The 20,056-nt window shown below is 43.3% G+C and overlaps 1 protein-coding gene across 1 annotated transcript in view; it reads left to right on the top strand.

The window, feature by feature from the left end:
• The window catches only part of nat8l (N-acetyltransferase 8-like), a 51,665-nt gene extending 44,182 nt beyond the window's left edge, over positions 1 to 7,483 (top strand). The window contains exon 5 of the mRNA XM_041186553.1: positions 6,684 to 7,483. Within this exon, the coding sequence (XP_041042487.1) occupies positions 6,684 to 7,051 (368 nt within the window). The 3' untranslated portion in view covers positions 7,052 to 7,483. The remainder of the gene's footprint in view (positions 1 to 6,683) is intronic.
• The last annotated feature ends 12,573 nt before the right edge of the window (positions 7,484 to 20,056 follow it).

Below are 20,056 nucleotides of genomic sequence, written 5' to 3'. Positions count from 1 at the left end.
ACAAAGGCAGAAAGAGGGATGAGGTCCTGCAAGCAAAATTTAGGGAGCTAGGAAACAGATTAAAAAGCAGGATCTCAAAAGTAGTAATCTCTGGATTACTTCTGGTGCCACGCACTAGTGAGAATAGAAATAGTAGGTTAATCCAGATGAATGCACAGCTGGAGAGATGGTGCAGGAGGGAGGGCTTTAGATTTCTGGGACATTGGGACCGTTTCTGGGGGCGGTGGGACCTGTACAAGGTGGACGGGTTGCACCTGAACCGGAATGGGACCAACATCCATGCAGGGAGGTTTGCTAGTGCTTTTGGGGAGGGTTTAAACTAACTTGGCAGGGGGGTGGGATCCTGAGAGGAGGTTCAGCAGGGGGAGATGCACAGCCAAAATTAGAAGAGAGAGCAAGTGAGTCTGGAAGGCATAGAAATTACAGGCCAGTTAAGGCACAAGTGAGTTTGGCAAGGTTGGGTGGTATTTATTTTAATGCAATAAGTCTGACGAATAAGGCAGATGAGTTGAGGGCATAAATTAACACATGGAAGTATGATGTCATTGCTTTCACAGAAACATGGTTGAGAGAGGGGCAGGATTGGCAGCTCAATATTCCAGGATATAGGGTCTTCAGGTAAGATAGGGAAGGAGGTAAAAGAGGAGGAGCTATCACAATATTGATCAAGGAATCTATTACAGCAGTAAGGAGGGATGACATCTTAGAAGGCTCCTCAAATGAAGCCATATGGGTAGAACTGAGAAACAAAAAAGGAGCAATCACATTGCTGGGAGTATACCATAGGCCCCCAAACAGTCAGAGAAAAATAGAAGAGCAGATATGGAGGCAAATTTCAGAGAAATGCAAAAATAATAGGGTAGTAATAGTGGGGGATTTCAACTTTCCCAAAATTAACTGGGTTAGTCATAGTGTGATAGGTTTAGAGGGAGCGGAATTCTTAAAATGCAGCTAGGAGAGCTTTTTAAGACGGTACGTAAAAGGTCCTACAAGAGAGGGGGTGGTCCTAGACTTAATTTTAGGGAATGAAGCTGGGCAAGTGGTAGAGGTATCAGTGGGGGAGCATTTTGCAGATAGTGATCATAACTCCATTAGATTCAAGTTTGTTTTGGAAAAGTACAAAGATGGGCCAGAAATCAGAGTTCTAAAGTGGGGGAAGGCCGATTTTAATAAGATCAAATATGATTTGGCCAGAGTGGACTGGGAGCAGCTACCTTTAGGTAAATCTGCATCAGAGCAGTGGTACTCATTCAAGAAGGAAATAGGGAGAGTACAGGGCCAACATATTCCAGTAAACATAAAGGATGGGACCAACAAATCCAGGGAACCCTGGATGTCGAGGGATATACAGGATTGGATAAAGAGAATGCTTATGGCAGATACTGAGGACTCAAAACAGTGGAAGCCTTGGAGGAGTATAGAATGTGTAAGGGGGGTACTTAAAAAGGAAATTAGGAGAGCAAAAAAGGGGGCATGAAAAACATTGGCAGGTAAAATAAATGAAAATCCAAAGTTATTTTACAAGTACATTAAGAGTAAGAGGATAACTAGGGAAAGAGTAGGGCCCATTAAGGACCATAGTGCTAATTTGTGTGTGGAGCCAGAAGATGTAGGTAGGGTTCTTAATGAATACTTTGTGTCAGTGTTCACAAGTGAGAGGGACCACGTGGGTGTGGAAATCAGGTAGAAGGACTGTGATGTAATTAAAGATATTAGCATAGGAAGGGAGGAGGTTCTAAGTGGTCTGGCAGCCTTAAAGGTATATAAATCTCCAGGTGCGGATGAAATGTATCCCAGGCTGTTGAGTGAGGCAAGGGAGGAGATAGCAGGGGCGCTGGCAATAATTTTCAAAACCTCTCTGGCTACAGGAGAGGTGCCAGAGGACTGGAGGACAGCCAATGTGGTGCCGTTATTCAAGAAGGGAGGAAGGGATAAACCAGGCCAGTCAGTCTAACCTCAGTGGTGGGGAAACCGTTGGAAGTAATTCTGAGGGACAGAATTAATCTACACTTGGAGAGGCAGGGATTAATCAAGAACAGTCAGCATGTTAAGGGGAGGTCATGTCTGACCAATTTGATTGAATTTTCCGAAGAGGTGACTAGGTGTGTAGATGAGTGCAATGCATTTGATGTGATCTACTTGGACTTCGGCAAGGCTTTTGATAAGGTCCTGCATGGGAGACTGATAACAAAGGTAAGAGCCCATGGGATCCAAGGCAATTTGGCAAATTGGATCCAGAATTAGCTGAGTGGCAGGAAGCAGAGGGTGATGGTCAAGGGGTGTTTTTGTGACTGGATGCCTGTGTCCAGTGGGGTTCCACAGGGATCGGTGTTGGGTCCCTTGTTGTTTGTGGTATATATAAACAATTTAGACTTGAATGTAGGAGGATTGATCAGTAAGTTTGTGGATTACATGAAAATTGGTGGGGTGGTGAATAGTGAGGAGGGTACCCTTAGATTACAGGAGGATATAGACGGGCTGGTCAGATGGGCTGATCAGTGGCAAATGGAATTTAATCTGGATAAGTGTGAGGTGATGCACTTGGGCAGGACAAACAAGGCACAGGAATACACGATGAATGGTAGGACCTGGGAAGTACTGAGGATCAGAGGGACCTTGGTGTGCATGTCCACCGGTCCCTTAAGGTAGCGGGACAGGTAGATAAGGTGGTTAAGAAGGCATATGGGATACTTGCATAGGAGGCAAGTATCCAAGGCATAGAATATAAGAGCAGGGAGGTTATGCTGGAACTGTATAAAACGCTAGTTAGACCACAGCTAGAGTATTGCTTGCAGTTCTGGAATCCGCATTTTAGGAAGGATTTGATTGCACTAGAGAGAGTGCAGAGGAGATTTACCAGGATGTTGCCTGGGCTGGAGAGTTTTAGTTATGAGGAGAGATTGGATAGACTGGAGTTATTTTCCCTGGAGCAGAGGAGATTGAGGGGGGACATGATTGAGGTGTATAAAATTATGAGGGGCATAGATAGGGTAGACAGGAAGGAACTTCCCCCCTTGGTGGAGGGATCAATAACCAGGGGGCATAGATTTAAGGCAAGGGGCAGGAGGTTTAGAGGGGATGTGAGGAAGAATCTTTTCACCCAGAGGGTGGTGGAAATCTGTGTCTCACTGCCTGAAAGGGTGGTGGAGGCAGAAACCCTCATAACATTTAAGAAGTATTTGGATGTGACTTGTGATGCCATGGCATACAGGGCTATGGGCTTAGTGCTGGAAAATGGGATTAGAATAGTTTGGTACTTGTTCGACTGGCGCAGAATCGATGGGCCAAAGGGCCTTTTTCTGTGCTGCAGACCTCTATGACTCTATGATATAGCACGAGTAAAAGGGGGGTGGTATTAGTATAGTACAGGTAAAAGAGGGGTGGTATTAGTATAGTACAGATAAAAGGGGTGGATTAGTATAGTACAGGTAAAAGGGGGGGTGGTGTTAGTATAATACAGGTAAAAGAGGGGTGGTATTAGTATAGTACAGGTAAAAGAGGGGTGGTATTAGTATAGTACAGGTAAAAGGGGTGGATTAGTATAGTACAGGTAAAAGGGGGGTGGTGTTAGTATAGCACAACTAAAATGGGGGGGGGTGGTATAAGCATAGTACATTCAAAAGGGGGGTTAGTACAACACAGGTAAAATCGGGGTGGGATTAGCATTGTACAGGTAAAAGAGGGTGGGATTAGTATAGCACAGGTAAAAGGGGGTGGGATTAGCATTGTACAGGTAAAAGGGGGTGGGATTAGTATAGCACAGGTAAAATGGGGTGGGATTAGCATTTTACAGGTAAAAGGGGGTGGGATTAGTATAGCACAGGTAAAAGGGGTGGGATTAGTATAGCACAGGTAAAAGGGGGTGGGATTAGCATTGTACAGGTAAAAGGGGGTGGGATTAGTATAGCACAGCTAAAAGGGAGTGGGATTAGTATAGCACAGGTAAAAGGGGGTGGGATTAGCATTGTACAGGTAAAAGGGGGTGGGATTAGCATTGTACAGGTAAAAGGGGGTGGGATTAGTATAGCACAGGTAAAAGGGGGTGGGATTAGCATTGTACAGGTAAAAGGGGGTGGGATTAGCATTGTACAGGTAAAAGGGGGTGGGATTAGTATAGCACAGCTAAAAGGGGGTGGGATTAGTATAGCACAGGTAAAAGGGGGTGGGATTAGCATTGTACAGGTAAAAGGGGGTGGGATTAGCATTGTACAGGTAAAAGGGGGTGGGATTAGTATAGCACAGGTAAAAGGGGGTGGGATTAGCATTGTACAGGTAAAAGGGGGTGGGATTAGCATTGTACAGGTAAAAGGGGGTGGGATTAGTATAGCACAGGTAATGGGAGCCGAATGACCACCGTCTGCCCTATAATTTCCACGATTCTATGAGGTCATGCACAGGACTCTTTCAGATTGTTGGTACTGTACTCATTTAGTTTGATTGATTTGATGGAATCAAAGAATGGTTAAAGCACAGAAGGAGGCTATTCGGCCCATCGTGTCTCTGCTGGCTCTCTGCCAGAGTAGTTTAGCTGGTCCCATTCCCCTGCAGTCCTGCAAATTTTTCTCTTCAGGTGCTTCCCCGATTAATTCCCTTGTGAAACCATGGTTGAATCTGCTTCCAACATACTCTCAGGCAGCGCATTCCAGATCCCAGCACTCACTGTAGGAATAAAGTTCTTCTTCATTTGGCACTTTTGCAATCCCTTATACAGGTGTCCTCTGGTTCTTGGATCCTTCGATCAATGGTTCCCAATGTCCTTCAGGGGAGGAAATCTGCTGTCCTTACCTGGCCTGGCCTACATGTGGCTCCAGACCCACAGTAATGCGGTTGACTCTTAAATGCCCTCTGAACAAGGGCAATTAGGCATGGGCAATAAATGCTGGCCTAGCCAGTGGCGCCCACATCCCATGAGTGAATAAAAAAAATAACAGTTTCTCGCCATCTACTCTGTCCAGACATTCAGTTTGAAGTAAAGACCTGTACTCGTTCAGTTTGAAGTGAAGACGTGAACATCTTCAGCTTGAGCACTTGTTCAGTTTGAATACAAGTCTTCATCTTAAACGTTCAGTTTGTTCAGGATAAAGACCTCTACTCTCTGCATTTGTTTGAAAAGATCTGCGTTCATTCAGTTAATTTCAGCTCTAGACCTGTATTCCTCACGGATATTTAAGAGAATTGAATGCAAAATAATTGTGCTAATAAAAGCCTTGCATTGAGCGATATTCTCACTTGAAGTGGGTTAAGAATGTTATTTCCCAAAACTTCCCCAGAGAACTCATTGAGCAAGGGAAAACGCATCAATGTAACTCGTTACTTGCAAAAATGCCGATCTGTAAAGGAATAACAGAGCCGAAATGTTTGAGAAATGTGGGTGGGCGAGGAGAGTGATCACTGCAGATGGCAACTTTGAGGTTCAATATGGCAGAGTATCTTGGACCCCTCAGTTCACAAGATCAAACAAAATTAATCCTCTGCAGAATTGGGGTAAAATCTTTATTTCCAATATCTTAACCCCTCTCAAACGCTATGGGCAGGATTTTCCCCCCCCGTCGGGGGCGAAGTTGAGGGGCGGGCGCTCGGATTGGTGCCCCTGATCGGGGGTGCGCCGCCATTTGACGTGGGTGGGCCAATTAAGGCCCACCCAGCGTGACGTCCGCACGGAAGCGCTGTGCTCTCCCTGTGTGGGGTGGGGGGAATCCCTAAACCTGAGAGTGCGCTCTGTCGCACATGCGCACAAAAGAGCGCACTCACCTCCCTGAGGCTAAGCACTGCCTCAGGGAGATCGCCTCTACTGTCAAAAATAGCAAAAAAAAAAATTCCCTGACATGTCCCCTCATGTGACACTGTCACATGTGTTGGGACATGTCCATAATTATCTTTAAAAACTTTAATTAAATTTTTTAAAACCTCCATGAAACCTCATCCCGCCCGTGGATGAGGGTTTGATGCTTTTTCTAATTCCCGCCGGGGCTCCTGGCCTGTCTGACAGCCTTAAGGTTGGACGGGCCGGTCTATTAATTAGTTTGATTGATCTGTCAATGGCCTCAATGGGCCATTGGCAGGTCGGCGGGCGCACAGCTGATTTTGCTGAGCCCCTGCCTACCGGAACATTTAAATGGGGCGCGATGATGTCAGGAGATCCGCCCAATGTCATCGCGCGTCATCTGATGCATCGGCGAATGGGCCCTGCCCCCCGCTCACTGATGGGAAAATCCTGCCCTATGGAAACTTGAATAGGTGGGGTAGTGTTTGGGGCTTGGCATTGGGGATGGGGATGGGGAATGAGAGTGGGTGGATCAGGAAAGGAGGGAGATGTTTACACAAATACCCAAAATATTTTACCCCAGTTTTATTGAGCATATAGGTTGATTTCTACGTGCTCCCATCCCTTATAAAGTTCATAATGTTGGATCGTGTTGTGTTTACATAAATAACTTTGAGTGACAGGTATGTAGGACTAACTCTTGAAGATCTTTCTTTGTTTTTATTGCTGACGTTAGTGAGATATTATCAGGGTAGATTTTGACTTGGCGCATTAAGGTCTACAGCGACTGTTAAATCTCATTTGTCTGATGTTTATGTCCATTAAAGTCAATGGACACAATTGCATAGTCAAGATCTACCCTTGTCAACAGAAACCCAGGTAACCCAAAATATTCAGCCAGCTCTTCTTCTTGCCATAGGTTCCTGCTTCTGGGTTGCAGTTCTGGACGGGAATGTTGTGGGCATCGTGGCTGCCAGAGGCAACGAGGAGGATAACACAGTGGAACTCCGCCGCATGTCCGTGGACTTTGACCAGCGAGGGAAGGGCATTGCCAAGGCCCTGGGCCGCAAGGTCCTGGAGTTTGCGGTTCTCAACAACTACTCGGCCGTGGTGCTGGGGACCACTGCTGTCAAGCCGGCTGCCCACAAGCTGTACGAGTCTTTGGGATTCAGATACGTGGGCATCACTGAACACTACGTGCTCCCGGGGATGAACCACTCGGTCTTGGAGAAAATGTTTTTCCAGCTTCGTTACCACCGCTACCGGCTGCTTATCCGTGAAGAGTAAACGTTTCCCGGCTTACCTCTTACCCACTCCCTCACCCCCTTCCCCTGACAAACACCGGAATCGAATGCCCAATGCTTCGTAATACTTTGATGATTCTTTATTCCACCCTGCTGCCCCACTTAACTTCTCATGGCAGTTGGGAGTTACGATCGTGCCAGACTTGCTGTAGGGTGGTGGTGCCTGTGATCAAAGCAACCTGCCTGCAGCTAATATTCTTACCATCTGCAGCATGTCTGGCTGGGGTCAACATTCAGCCCGACCCAAGTAACCGTCAACTAGACCTCCATCAGTACATCAGTCACACAGTACGGATGCGGTAACAATTACTGTATTGGCGTAGGCTTTTGAAGGAGAGCATGGATTGAATTGGGGATGGATCATTGCACATGCATTTAATGTACTGTCAGTGATGATCAATGATCAGTACCCTTTCCTGCCCCCACCCCACCCCACCCACCCCCCCGCCTTGCCAAACTCTTCCCTCCCATGCTAGTGAATGTAGCTCCCTTCATCGCCAGTGTTACCGTGACAGGCTCCGAGATCAAATGATGGTGTTTGAGAAAGAAACACACCCAGTTTGACCTGCTGCATGCCAAGGAAGTGCAGTAATGGTGAGAGGATTACTCCTGGCCCGGTCCGGCCTGATTTACTCGCACCCGGACTCCAACATGCACTTTTTTCTAAAAGGAAATGTTAATATGTGGATGTGCTGCATCCTGCCAAACTAGAGAGTGAGAGTGAGAGAGAGAGAGAGAGAGAGAGAGAGAGTGAGAGTGAGAATCAGAGAAAGGTGCATCCAATAACATGACTCTTATTTCCATTGTCTTCACAAGCCAGCAAGATTTAGTCATTTGGATGTTCTTGATCCCATGTTGCATATTGTAAAATAAGCATTTAGTTTGTTCCACCTCCTGGGTGACAGTGAGTAAACAATCCGCATGCGTACTGAAGTATCTATGCTGCTGTTAGGTTTTTTTTAGTTCATTTTTATTTTCTGCTTGAGCTGAATGATGTCATTGGAGCAGAATGGAGGCTGCAGTTTCTAGGGAAACGCATTCGCCACCCCCCCTACCCTCCCCCACCCACCATATCAATGATAAATGCAGAGTCCAAAAATAGCAAGTAGGGAACCAGAACGGCTCTTGCAAACAATAAAAAGATTATATACTATCACAACACAAAATCCATAAGCAAAAAAAAAATCTTATCATGAATTACTAATAATAGTCGTGATTGGTCTCTGCTGCCTTGCTTAGTGTTGCTATGGTAGTTGCTTTAATGACATCAACCTTGTGACTGGTAGAATGCAGAAGCAATGCAACTGGCATGTGTCTGTACCCTAAGTGTATGTGTACAGTGCCTGCCTGAACAATAAGACAAAGGATATAGATCCTTAAACATGAAATAAAAACTGTGTATATTTTAAAAGCATTTTTATTTTGCATGCTGAATGTCTGTCTTGAATTCTGAACAACAACAAAAAAAAGGTAGCTGAATTTTAGTTTTAACAATGGAAATGTTCTACATATATATATAAAAGAAAAAACTTCTGGAAATGCACTTCAGTTACTTTCTCAGAGACACCGATCCTTGATGATTTGTAAAGGAGGATTTTAGTAACAGTACTTTGTAATAGAAATGCTGTGTGTGTCCTGTGTGTGTGTGTGTGTGTGTGTGTGTGTGCGTGTGTGTGTGCACGCGCGCTTGTGTGTGTGTGTGTGCCTGTGTGTGCGTGTAAAAAAAGAAGAGATACTTTTTCACAAAGTCATTCCTGGTTAAAGGACAAAGATTGGTTGCTTTGTTTATTTTTGTTACGCTGATGTTTCCTGAAAGATACCGAAGTTCAGCTGGCACAAGCCAATTTTTCTTTTTTAAGAGTAATATTTTATTGGCAATGAATATCTCTTGGCTTTTAATGTACATTCAAGCTGCAGCATATCTGAAGTAGTGAAAATCTCTCACATCAGTCCAAATTATTTTTAAGTCATTTTCTGTACATAGATTGTACCTCGCTGGCGATGGTGAGTTTGCTGCAGTTCTCAAACTAGCGCAATATTGGTCTACAATGGTTCTGCAGCTCTTGTAACCAAGCACGGTCCAAATCCACGAGTGAAAGGACTGTTTTATTGTGTGTCGCTCCTAGTGGAACTCCGATGAATTTATTTTTATTTTCAAGTTAATTTTTGTAACAATAGGCTCTTCTGTTTTTCTCCTCAGTCTCTCTGGATCGTGGTCTGGCGTTTAACAGGGCTGTACCCAAGATGGCCACTGGGAGGCGCAAGAGGGTGATCGTCGAATGACCTTTGGCGCCTCCCCATGGTGACACCCGGCCAAGATCAGGAACTCAAGTGGCCTGTCGGGGGCAGCGGGACTTGAGTCTCAACCCCTGTCATAGTGTTAGTGTTGAAACACGAGTGTGGAATCAGTGGGATCACTAGTTTTTGCTACAGAATAAAGTATGTTAATATGTGTATATCTCAGATAGCTCCATTTAAAAAAAAAGAAATTGACTCTAATTTAAGTAGAAGTGGATTATTTTTGCTGTTGCATTGGATAGTGTGTCGCTTTCAAGAATCCCTAAAACACCCATTTGTTTTACATCAGCCTGGTCATTCAATAGATGAATTAAAATTAGACCTGATATGAGAAAGTTAATAGATCTTGAGGGATGTCCTAACTTGGGGCTATCTCTCTCAATCTGGGTCAGTTGTCTTATCGTGCAATATGCTATAACACAACAGGTTCAGAGATGTGAAAAAGATGCTTGATTCTGAATGTCCTTCCTTCAGAATCTGCACTTTTGGCTGTTTATACTTTTTACTCCTGGCGGTGAACCTTTAATTGATTTCAGTGCTTGTTTTAAGACGCGAGCTCTGCTATTCAAACCAATAGGTTGGGCTTGAAGAGTTTGAGTGACTTAGGGTCTTGTTCTGTCAGATTTGCACCACTATCCTTGGCTCTCCAAATCCAACCTGAAGATTTTTTTTTAAAAAGGAAGGTATGTTGCTCCACTTTTATTACTTCATCCTGACTTTTTAAAGTCTTTTCCGCACCTTCTCGGCCAATCACAGTTGGTTCCCTGCTCAAGTGCTTTGAGAGGTAACCTGCTCTCAGTCTCCAGCCTTGATGTAACCACCAAGATGCACAAGGGTGAAGGGGTGAGTGAAACAGAAAAGCCTGGAATCAAGAAAAGTTTTAACATCCGTGAGAATACAAACTGGCTCCATTACCAATTTATGTATTTTTTTAAAAAACTGAGGCAGGGCAGAAACAGCTTCCTTCCTCATAAATATATATAAGAAGCAATAAAAGCTGAATGCTAGTTGGCACATTTTGAAGGTAAGACTTTGAAACACTAATGCATTTTTGTAATGTATATATGCCCCAATTAAGGCAGAGATGAGGAGGATTTGTTTTCCCTGAGGGTCGTGAGTCTTTGGAACTCTCCCCCAAAAGGCGGTGGAAGCAGAGTCTTTGAATATTTTTAAGGCAGAGCTAGATAGATTCTTGATTAACAAAGGGTTAAAAGGTTATCGGGGGTGGGCAGGAATGTGAGGTTGAGGTTAAAATCAGATCAGCCGCGATCTTATTGATGGTGGAGCAGGCTCGAGGGACCGAGTGGCCTACTCCTGCTCCTAATTCATATGTTCAAATAAGTAACACCTAACGTAGATTGTGGTTTGTCTTCACTAGCTTCACTAGTGGCACAGGCACCCAAAGAGTGCTTTAAATTATTCCGTGCTGCATTTTTGTAGTGGGGAATCTCTAATTCTATTATTCCGGACATAGTGCAGAGATTTTTGTAGCTTCCTGAACTTGTAACAACAGACATGGCCTATAGCTGGTGGATAGCCCTCTCAAAAGCCAATAATTGAGCTCTCTGGTTATAAGTGCTTCACATGATCTGGTACTGAGTTGAGTAGACTGTGAAGATCCCAGGTCAAATGCCTGGCCTCAGGAATGAATAATGTCTCTCTGACTGAAACCCACGACCTCCACCACCTAGGAGGACAAGGGCAGCAGATGCATGGGAACACCACCACCTGCAAGTGCCCTCCAGCCCACACACCATCCTGACTTGGAACTCCCTTCCTAACAGCACTGTGTGTACCAACACCAGATGGACTGGAGTGGTTCAAAGGCAATTAGGGAAGGGCAATAAATGCTGGCCTTGCCCGCGAAGCCTACATCCCATGAATAAAGAGAAAAATCCCCATATTAGACAAGGGTATGTGGAGAACACAACCACCCAAGGTCCCAGCTTTTCATTGCCATCCAGCAACCCAAACTGGGAGTTTTAGCCGTTACAGGTAAAGGACAGAGTGGGTCCCAGCCGTGAAAACCTGAACCCCTGGTCAAACCGGTTATGGTTACTCAGACCTAAGTGATTGGAATACTTAGTAACTAACTACCTGCAAGAGACAAACTTGCAGGGGAGGAGGCAGTTACTTAATCTTGTTTGGGATGAGCTGTAGAAAAGTCTTCATTCAATTTGTTACTTTAAATGCATTACTGTGCAAGTGAACATTAGATCACAAAACTAACAGCATATGAAATTATATTTGAAGCACAATCTCTCAGCACCATGGTATAGCCTTCCTCCCTTTGCTAATTCCAGTGAGGCACTAAGCCTTGTCAAATATGAACACTTGTATTTAAATGAAGAAAATGCTGGAAAATACCCAGCAAGTCAGCCAGCACCTAGGCAGAGAAAAGGCAGCTTGCTGTTTCACGACTCAGACGAGGATCTGCTGTATAATTCCAGCTACCTTTGCTACATAACCATCAGTTATATTTTGTTTTAAACACTTGCTTAAAAACATTTTAAACTAATAAATGACTGAAATAGCGAATGAAGGAAATTTGTAAGGATGTGCTGAGTATTTATAACATCCAGATGCCAAACCTTTGTCTTCTCACAGCCTGATTTCTTATTTTATTCCTCCTGTTGCTCTTTAATTTGAGTTTCACTGTGTTGTCCCTTTAAGCCTTAACCGTCCAATTCAGCAATAAACTAACATCGGGAAAGACAATAAACAGTACTACAGCCAATGGTATACCTTTTTTCAGTAATAATAAGTACTTTGATAATTGACTTTTAAGCCTGTCAGAGGCTGGTTGCAATTCAATGAAGAAAATTTTGAGTATCCTTACACTAAACATTAATTTTGTATTGTAACTTGAACTTATGCATGTAAATGTTCTTCATGTTATCTGTACACCGAATCGATATACAAACTTTAAAGGGACGTTACCTTTGTTGGTTATCTACATTGCAATGTGTAAGTGCTGACCTATTTAACTTGTACATATATTTCAGAGACCTCAGGTGGGCTAGTAGCTCTTTCGACGAAGAGTTTCCCTCAGGTGGGCTGGAGCTCAGATTGCAGCCTCATCCCTACATTTACCCTCTCCTGGGCTGTTTCCCTGGTTCACAGTCAGAGGAAAGGTGAAAAAATCAGCAGGGAGACTTGGCCTTGCCCGCTTACTCAGTGCTTCACTTAGCTTGAGGAGGAGTTGGGCGGGAGAGGGGGCGGGGGTGCAGGAGCTGGAGGCAGGGGTGGCTTTCTGCCTTACAGGATGTTTACCAAGAAACCCTGGCAGCACATTAACGTTCAAACCATATTCTCATTAATCGGAGCTATGGCAAGCTGTTGCTGTTCTGAATTCAGATTTCTCCATCAGTGAGGTTAAGCAGAGTCCTTTCCTAAACATCCACATCCATTGGATGCAATTTTAACCTAACCCATCCCAAGATTCCATGCAAAGCTGGGTTTACATCCTAATATAAAAACAAAAAATTGTAGATACTGGAAATCCAAAACAAAAACAGAAATACCTGGAAAAACTCAGCTGGTCTGGCAGCATCGGCGGAGAGGGGCTAAGTTGACATTTCGAGTCCTCACGATCCTTCAACAGAACTGGACTCAAAACGTCAACTTTGCTCTTCTCTGCCGATGCTGCCAGACCTGCTGAGTTTTTCCAGGTATTTCTGTTTTTGTTTTGGGTTTACATCCTGCTTGATTTTATTCTGCATTGAATTTAGTGGAGAGTGATCCACCCGATTCCCATGGCTTTCTTGCCTGACCAATTAGGTTAAAATTGCTCCTGCTCTCCACAATGAAATTCACAAGGACAACATCAGTTACCATGAGCTTTTGAGGGCTGCCCTGGCTTGGCTTGGAGGAGGCACAGAGGGCACCCTCCAAACCATAAGAACATAAAAAATAGGAGCAGAAGTAGGCCATTTGGCCCCTCAAGCCTGTTCTACAATTTAATAAGATCATGACTGATCCTCATTGTTCTACCTGATACCTATATCCCTTAATTCCCAAAAATGTATCGATCTCTGACTTATATATACTCAACGATGGAGCATCCACAACCCTCTGGGGTAGAGAATTCCAATGATTCACCACCCTTTGAGTTAACAAATTTCTCCTCTTTTCAGTTCTAAATGATCAGCCCCTTATCCTAAGACTATGCCCTATGGTTCCAGATTCTCCAGCTAGGAGACCCCATTACGCTCCCTTTTCACCTTATGTGGTTTCAATGAGATCACCTTTCATTTGTCTAAACTCCAGAGAGTAAAGGCCTATTCCATTCAATCTCCCCTCGTACTCTCATCCCAGGAATCAATCTAGTGAACTGTTTTGGCACCCCTCTGTGGAAAGCATATCCTTCTTTAGACATGGAGACCAAAACTATAAACAGTACTCCAGGTGTCTTTAGGGTTGCCAACCCTCCAGGATTGGCCTGGAGTCTCCAAGAATTGAAGATCAATCTCCAGAACACTGCTGTGTGCGACCCCAGAAAAATCATCTAGACATTAAAAAAGATTGGTTTTTTTGGTTATTTTCCTTGAGTATTTCTCCATAATTTACACCATCTGCCACCTTCTTGCCCACTCACTTAACCTATCAATGCCCCTTTGGGATTGAACCTTCAGGTGGCCATGGGGTCAGGACATGCAATCTAAAAACTGTGACCCCCTGGGCTCTTCCCAGGATCCTGACGCCCACATGACAGTTTTTAATTTTCAAAGGGTTGGCTGGGGATGAGGGAGGGAACAGAAACCCGCTTACTGCCAATTGTTGGCCCATCATTGGTCCTTCAGGATCTTGTTGAAAGGTCTGTGCCATTGAGAATGCAATTTTTAAAGTTTATTTTGATGCATCCCAACAGTCTGGTGCACGTTAGTGCAAAGCTGGCAGACAGAGCCAGAGGAAAATTCATCTTGCGGCAGGGACAGTTATTGGGTCCTTGAATAAGCTGTGCTGGAATGTGCGCATTATCTTGGTTTGGTCCAGTCGCCCTTTTGAGCAATGATTTATCCTCCATGGCCCTCTGAAAAGCTGCCTCTGTTCAGCAAGGCAGCAGCAGGCCTCAATATGGCTGCTGCCTGCCTTCATCACTGGCACCAGACAAGACGGTGCTCGGTGCCACTAACTGGGTGCTGAGCTCACCTCCTGGCCAACTAAGGAATTTACATTTAAAAATAGCATTGCAAGAACAAATTCATCTGGGTGTCAGGTTCCCGACCCCACTTTGAGAATTTGGCCCTTTGTGTCCTCCTCACAACTTACTTTTCCACCTAGTTTACTGTCATCAGCAAATTTGGACACTTTACACTTGCCCCCTTCTTCTAAGTCATTACAGATTGTAAAAAGCTGAGACCCAAGTACTGATTCATGCAGTACCCCATTGTTTAACAATCTACCAATCCTACTTTCTAGTTCCCAAACTTTAACCAAACAATCCTCTATTCATGTTAACATATTAGCTAATACTTTATTAATATGGGCTGGGACACGCTGACTGAGCTGATACCGATACGGTCTGCAGTCTAGATAGCCCTGTACTTATATGAGTTTATTATCTCACTCGGAGGAGGGAAGAATAATCCCAAGCATGTTTACAATTTTTCTTCAACCTGTCTGAACAAAATTCTCAAGTAAAAGCTTATGAAATACTTGTAAACCAGAGTAATACAATTCAAACTGTGTGTGAACCCTTTTTAAGACATGAAAGGGAAATCAACTTTGAAATGGGATATTTTTTAATCTAAAAGGAGAGTTTGGAAGCAAAGGGGTTCTCTTGCTTTGTCCCATTACCCTTGCAGAATTCAGAATATTCCACACAAACATCAGGTCAATGAACCAAACCATGCTGTTATCAAAGTGCACATTTTTAATTCAGAAATTCCTCAGCAATGACAATGGACATCATAGATGGGGAGGAAAGAATCTAATTATTAATCTCACTAACACTGCACAAACACTGGATTGTGGCTTTCTGACTTTTTATAATACTGTTAACATGTTATTCCTATCAGAATATTATTACTGTTACTGCAGCGATTATTTCTCAGTTTGATGCAGATTGCTTGATTGATGCCCATGTCATGGTCTCCAGTCTTAGTTTTGAACTGCCTATGGCTGATAGGGAATTCCCATCAGTAAACCTCCTTATAGTGGTTAGAACATGGTGCCTGTGGTACAATCAGACCAACACGCTTCTCAGTGGCCTGGTGCTGATAGACCAGGGTATGGAATGTATGACAGCAAAACCAAGGTCAAAGATCCAATGCTCATGTGAGCTGCCCCTGCAGTGAATGTTGATATGTTGATGTTAGCCCCAATAAGATGTTGGACAACATTCAGCCTTTCAATATCCACCAGCACAATGTTAGATAAACAATGTGTTTCAGTTAATAATATGCAGTTTTCGTTTTGGTGAGATGTTGCTGCCACCTTTGTTCAAAAGAAATGTTATGTAATAACTACCACCCTGTTTGCTGTGCAATGGGCAGAGAATCGCTTGGGATTAACTTTTGTGGTTGTAGAGTTTATGTCTAACTGGAATTTTCACACCCTTCCTGGGCTGGACACACCCCCAACAGCTCCTCTTCCTCCTCCTGTGGACCCGAGGGCCAAGATTTCAGATCATCCTCTGTGTTTGATACCCTCTATCAATGGATGCATGGGACTATTAACAGCACCAGAATAGCAATGCACCCCTCCCACTGGTGCTGGAGGTGACAGATTAGTAAAGGGTGTCAACTCAGTGGATTAGCTGCAATGAAATATGTGATTAAGCTGTTTTATATGTATTATATATATAAGAAATATAAAAAAACTATCTTTAATTGTTTAGAACTCTTCAGTTTAATGCCTATACATGGGATACAGTCTCTTTACTGAATGTATCAAAGCTTTCTGTGAAAATGCACAATTGTACAAATTGAAGATGTCTGGTTTTCTAGGCGTGAGATGTGTATCCATTCCCTTTCATTAGAAGTTAGTTGTTCTACAGGCTTTTTTTCTGCTGCTGGTCAGTTGTAACTGTTTCAGTTCAAAGTCTGTAACTGAAAGGTATTGCTATTGACAAGAATGCTCAGTGTACATGTTGAGAACCAGGGGAATATTTATACCACCAACTCTAATATGTCAAAGGCACAAGAGCCACAGCTGCCATACAACACTCACAATACAGGCCATCCTAATCCTCAGTATCATAGTCCAGACTGAAGCCCAGTGTCAGAGTTTAGACCAAAGCCCACTGTCATAATCTAGTCTGAAGCCCAGTGTCATATCTAGACTGAAGCCAAGTGTCATGGTCTAGGCTGAAGCCAGTGTCATAGTATAGACTGAAACCCAGTGTCATAGTCTAGACTGAAGCCAAATGTCATGGTCGAGACTCAAGCCAGTGTCATGGTCTAGACCAAAGCTCACTGTCATGGTCTAGATTGAAGCTAAGTGTCATGGTCTAGACTGTAGCTCACTGTCATGGTCTAAACTGATGCCCAGTGTCATAGTCTAGACTGAAGCCAAATGTCATGGTCGAGACTCAAGCCAGTGTCATGGTCTAGACCGAAGCTCACTGTCATGGTCTAGATTGAAGCTAAGTGTCATGGTCTAGACTGTAGCCCACTGTCATGGTCTAAACTGATGCCCAGTGTCATCGTCTAGACTGATCCCAGTGTCATGGTCTAGGCTAAAACCTGGTGTCATAGTCTAGTCTAAAACCCACTGTCATGGTCTAAACTGATGCCCAGTGTCATCATCTAGACTGATGCCCAGTGTCATCGTCTAGACTGATGCCCAGTGTCATGGTTTAGACTGAAACCTGGTGTCATAGTCTAGAATGAAGCCCACTATCATGGTCTAGCCTGAAGATCGGTGTCATAGTCTAGTCTAAACCCTGGTGTCATGGTGCTGTATGGCTGGCTGTGGAAAGTTTGCATTGTGATTGGAACCGCCTGGAATATCCCGGGGCTGTTGCTTGTGGTGATGAATTGTTCATTTCACAAGTCAGTCCCCAGTAGGTGCACAGTCAGTGATAAGCAGGCAATCAGGGCAGGTAACCAAGAAAAAAAAAATACTGACAGAGAAAACAAATTATGGTATCAAGCCTTGAATAAAGGGGGCCTCTAATTGTCCTTTCATACTGAAATTCCAATTGCAACCAGCTTCTCCAGAATAGATTTAATGTTTTCAGTCCTTACCAATGAAACTGCTGTCTGATGTGTTGAGCAGGACTCAATATTTTTTTTGGGAGGGGAGGGGGGGGGGGTTGGGTGGAGGGCATTGGAGGGATTTACAGGACAACCCATTGCTGTCTCATGTTAAGATTTCCAAAAGAACTAAAGAGCTCAGAGTAGAGTGGAGTTGGCCTCATATTACTTCTGCTTATACCAGGTGTTCATGTGTTTGCTCAATCACTGTTTTCTGTTCTGTTTGTAAGATTTAATACGTGTGCAGGATGTGTTGTTCAGAGGCTGATGGTTTGTAGGCACTTTAACTGGACAGCAGGTTGCCACTGTAAACTGTAAGATGATCGCTGTCGTACTCGCGTATACGTGCTGTACTGCGTGGTTCTTTCGATGCATATTTATAAGGGAAGCTGTAAAGATGATTAGTTGTATTATGAAAGCAACGCTGTGTAAATACTGTATCAATAAACGCAAATTAAAGGTTCTGCAAATGATTTCATGTTTTGTATGCGGGTGAAACCCAACTCAGCCACGCGGTTTTTGTACGGGACCAAATGTTTGTGGGAGGACTACTACCCGAGAATGTCGCCTGGGCGCAAGAGCAAAATACCAGCAGAGGCTGGAAATCTGGGATAAAATCGGAACAAGCTGGAAATAACTCGGCAGGTCCAGCAGCCTCTGTGGGGTGTGAAAGCAGAGTTAACGTTTGAACTGACGAGAGGTCAATGACAGGCCTGAAACGTGAACTCTGGCCAGGTCTTCCAATCCCACCCCACGGCGAGAACCATCGGGGGCGGGATGGACAATTTGACAAATCGCCAAAAAAAAAGGTCCATTGACCTCAGGCGGGAATTTCCAGTCGCACGACAGCCAGGACCCAGAAAATCCCAGCTTCTGTTTCTTTCTCCACAGATGGTGTTGGACCTGCTGAGTATTTCCTGCATTCTCTGCGATTATTTTATATCATATATAATATTACACAGCTAACAGTTGCTGTGTCTATGAACTCTTTCCCAAATGAGAACCAGGCGTTGTAATTCTGAGAGAACCAGGTATTGTAAAGACTGCTGTGTATAGACGCCACCTGACTTTTCCATTTGTATTAATGCGATTAGCACATCTGTTTTAAGCACTTGCAAAAATTGAACTTTATCCCCACGGGTTCATTGTGATATTACATTCATTGATATATTGTAATATTACAACTTACCGTTCATTGTGATATGATAATCTCTGGTATATTGTAATATTACAATCTCTGATTCATTGCAATATTACAATCAATGTTACATTTTAATATTGTAATTTCTGGTTTATTGTAATATTAGAATCACTGGTTTATTGTGATATTACAATCACGGGTCCATTGTGATATTACAATCTCTGGTATGTTATAATATTACAATCTGATTCATTGTGATATAATCATTATCATATTTTAATAATATCTCTGGTATATTGTAATATTACAATCTCTGATTCATTGCGATATTACAATCATTGTTATATTTTAATATTATAATCTCTGATTTATTGTGATATTACAATCACTAGTTCATTGTGGTATTACAAGCACTGTTATACTTTAATGTTGTAACTTCTGGTTTATTGCGATATTACAATCACTGGTTTATTGTGATATTACAATCACTAGTTCATTGTGATGACAAGCATTTTATATTTTAATATTGTAATTTCTCGTTTATTGTGATATTACAATCACTAATTCATTGTGATATTATAAGCACTGTTATACTTCAATACTATAATCTCTGGTTTATTGTGCTATTGTATTCACTGGTCTATCCATCAATATTTCAAATTTACCCACAAAAACGTAAAAGTGGACAACATAATGGCAGATACTGTAAAGAAAGATCCCACTCAAATTATGAAACTATTCTTCTCTTTCAGATGCTGACTCCCCTGCCGTCCACTGCCTCATCATTTACTGTTTTTAATTTGTCACCTTATAGAAAGAGGTATTCATTTCTGACAGGGGTCTCTGGCTGTAGCTTTAGTCTATGGAGACCTTCCCCTAATGGATGGAGGGAGAACTGAAAGTTCAAGACAGCAAATCTGATAGGAGATTTCTCACATTGGTCAGTTGTGATCTGGAATGAGCTGCCTGAAAAGGCAGATTTAATAGGAACTTTCAAAGGGGAATTGGACAAATAGTTGAAGGGGAAACATTTGCTGGGCTATAGGAAAAGGGCTGAGGAGTGAGACTAAATGGACAGGTCTTTCAAAGCGCATCATGGGCCGTGTGTGCTGTATCATTCTATGATAATAAAAGTAAAGCAGGAAGATTTCACCTGGTTACTGTTTCTATTGAAGGCTTAAGGCACCAAAAAGAAGCCTGCTTACAATTTCAGTCCATGAGGAAATCGTCACTTGAGTTGGGAGAAACTAGAGGTGACAGAAGGAAATTGTGACACAGGTTACACACTGCTAACAGAAATTAAAATGGAGAATAAATTTCTAAGATAAAAGCAACAAACTGCGGATGC

The sequence above is a fragment of the Carcharodon carcharias genome, chromosome 4, assembly GCF_017639515.1.
Source record: "Carcharodon carcharias isolate sCarCar2 chromosome 4, sCarCar2.pri, whole genome shotgun sequence".
Taxonomy (NCBI): domain Eukaryota; kingdom Metazoa; phylum Chordata; class Chondrichthyes; order Lamniformes; family Lamnidae; genus Carcharodon; species Carcharodon carcharias.
This window is presented reverse-complemented; position numbering and strand designations above follow the sequence as displayed.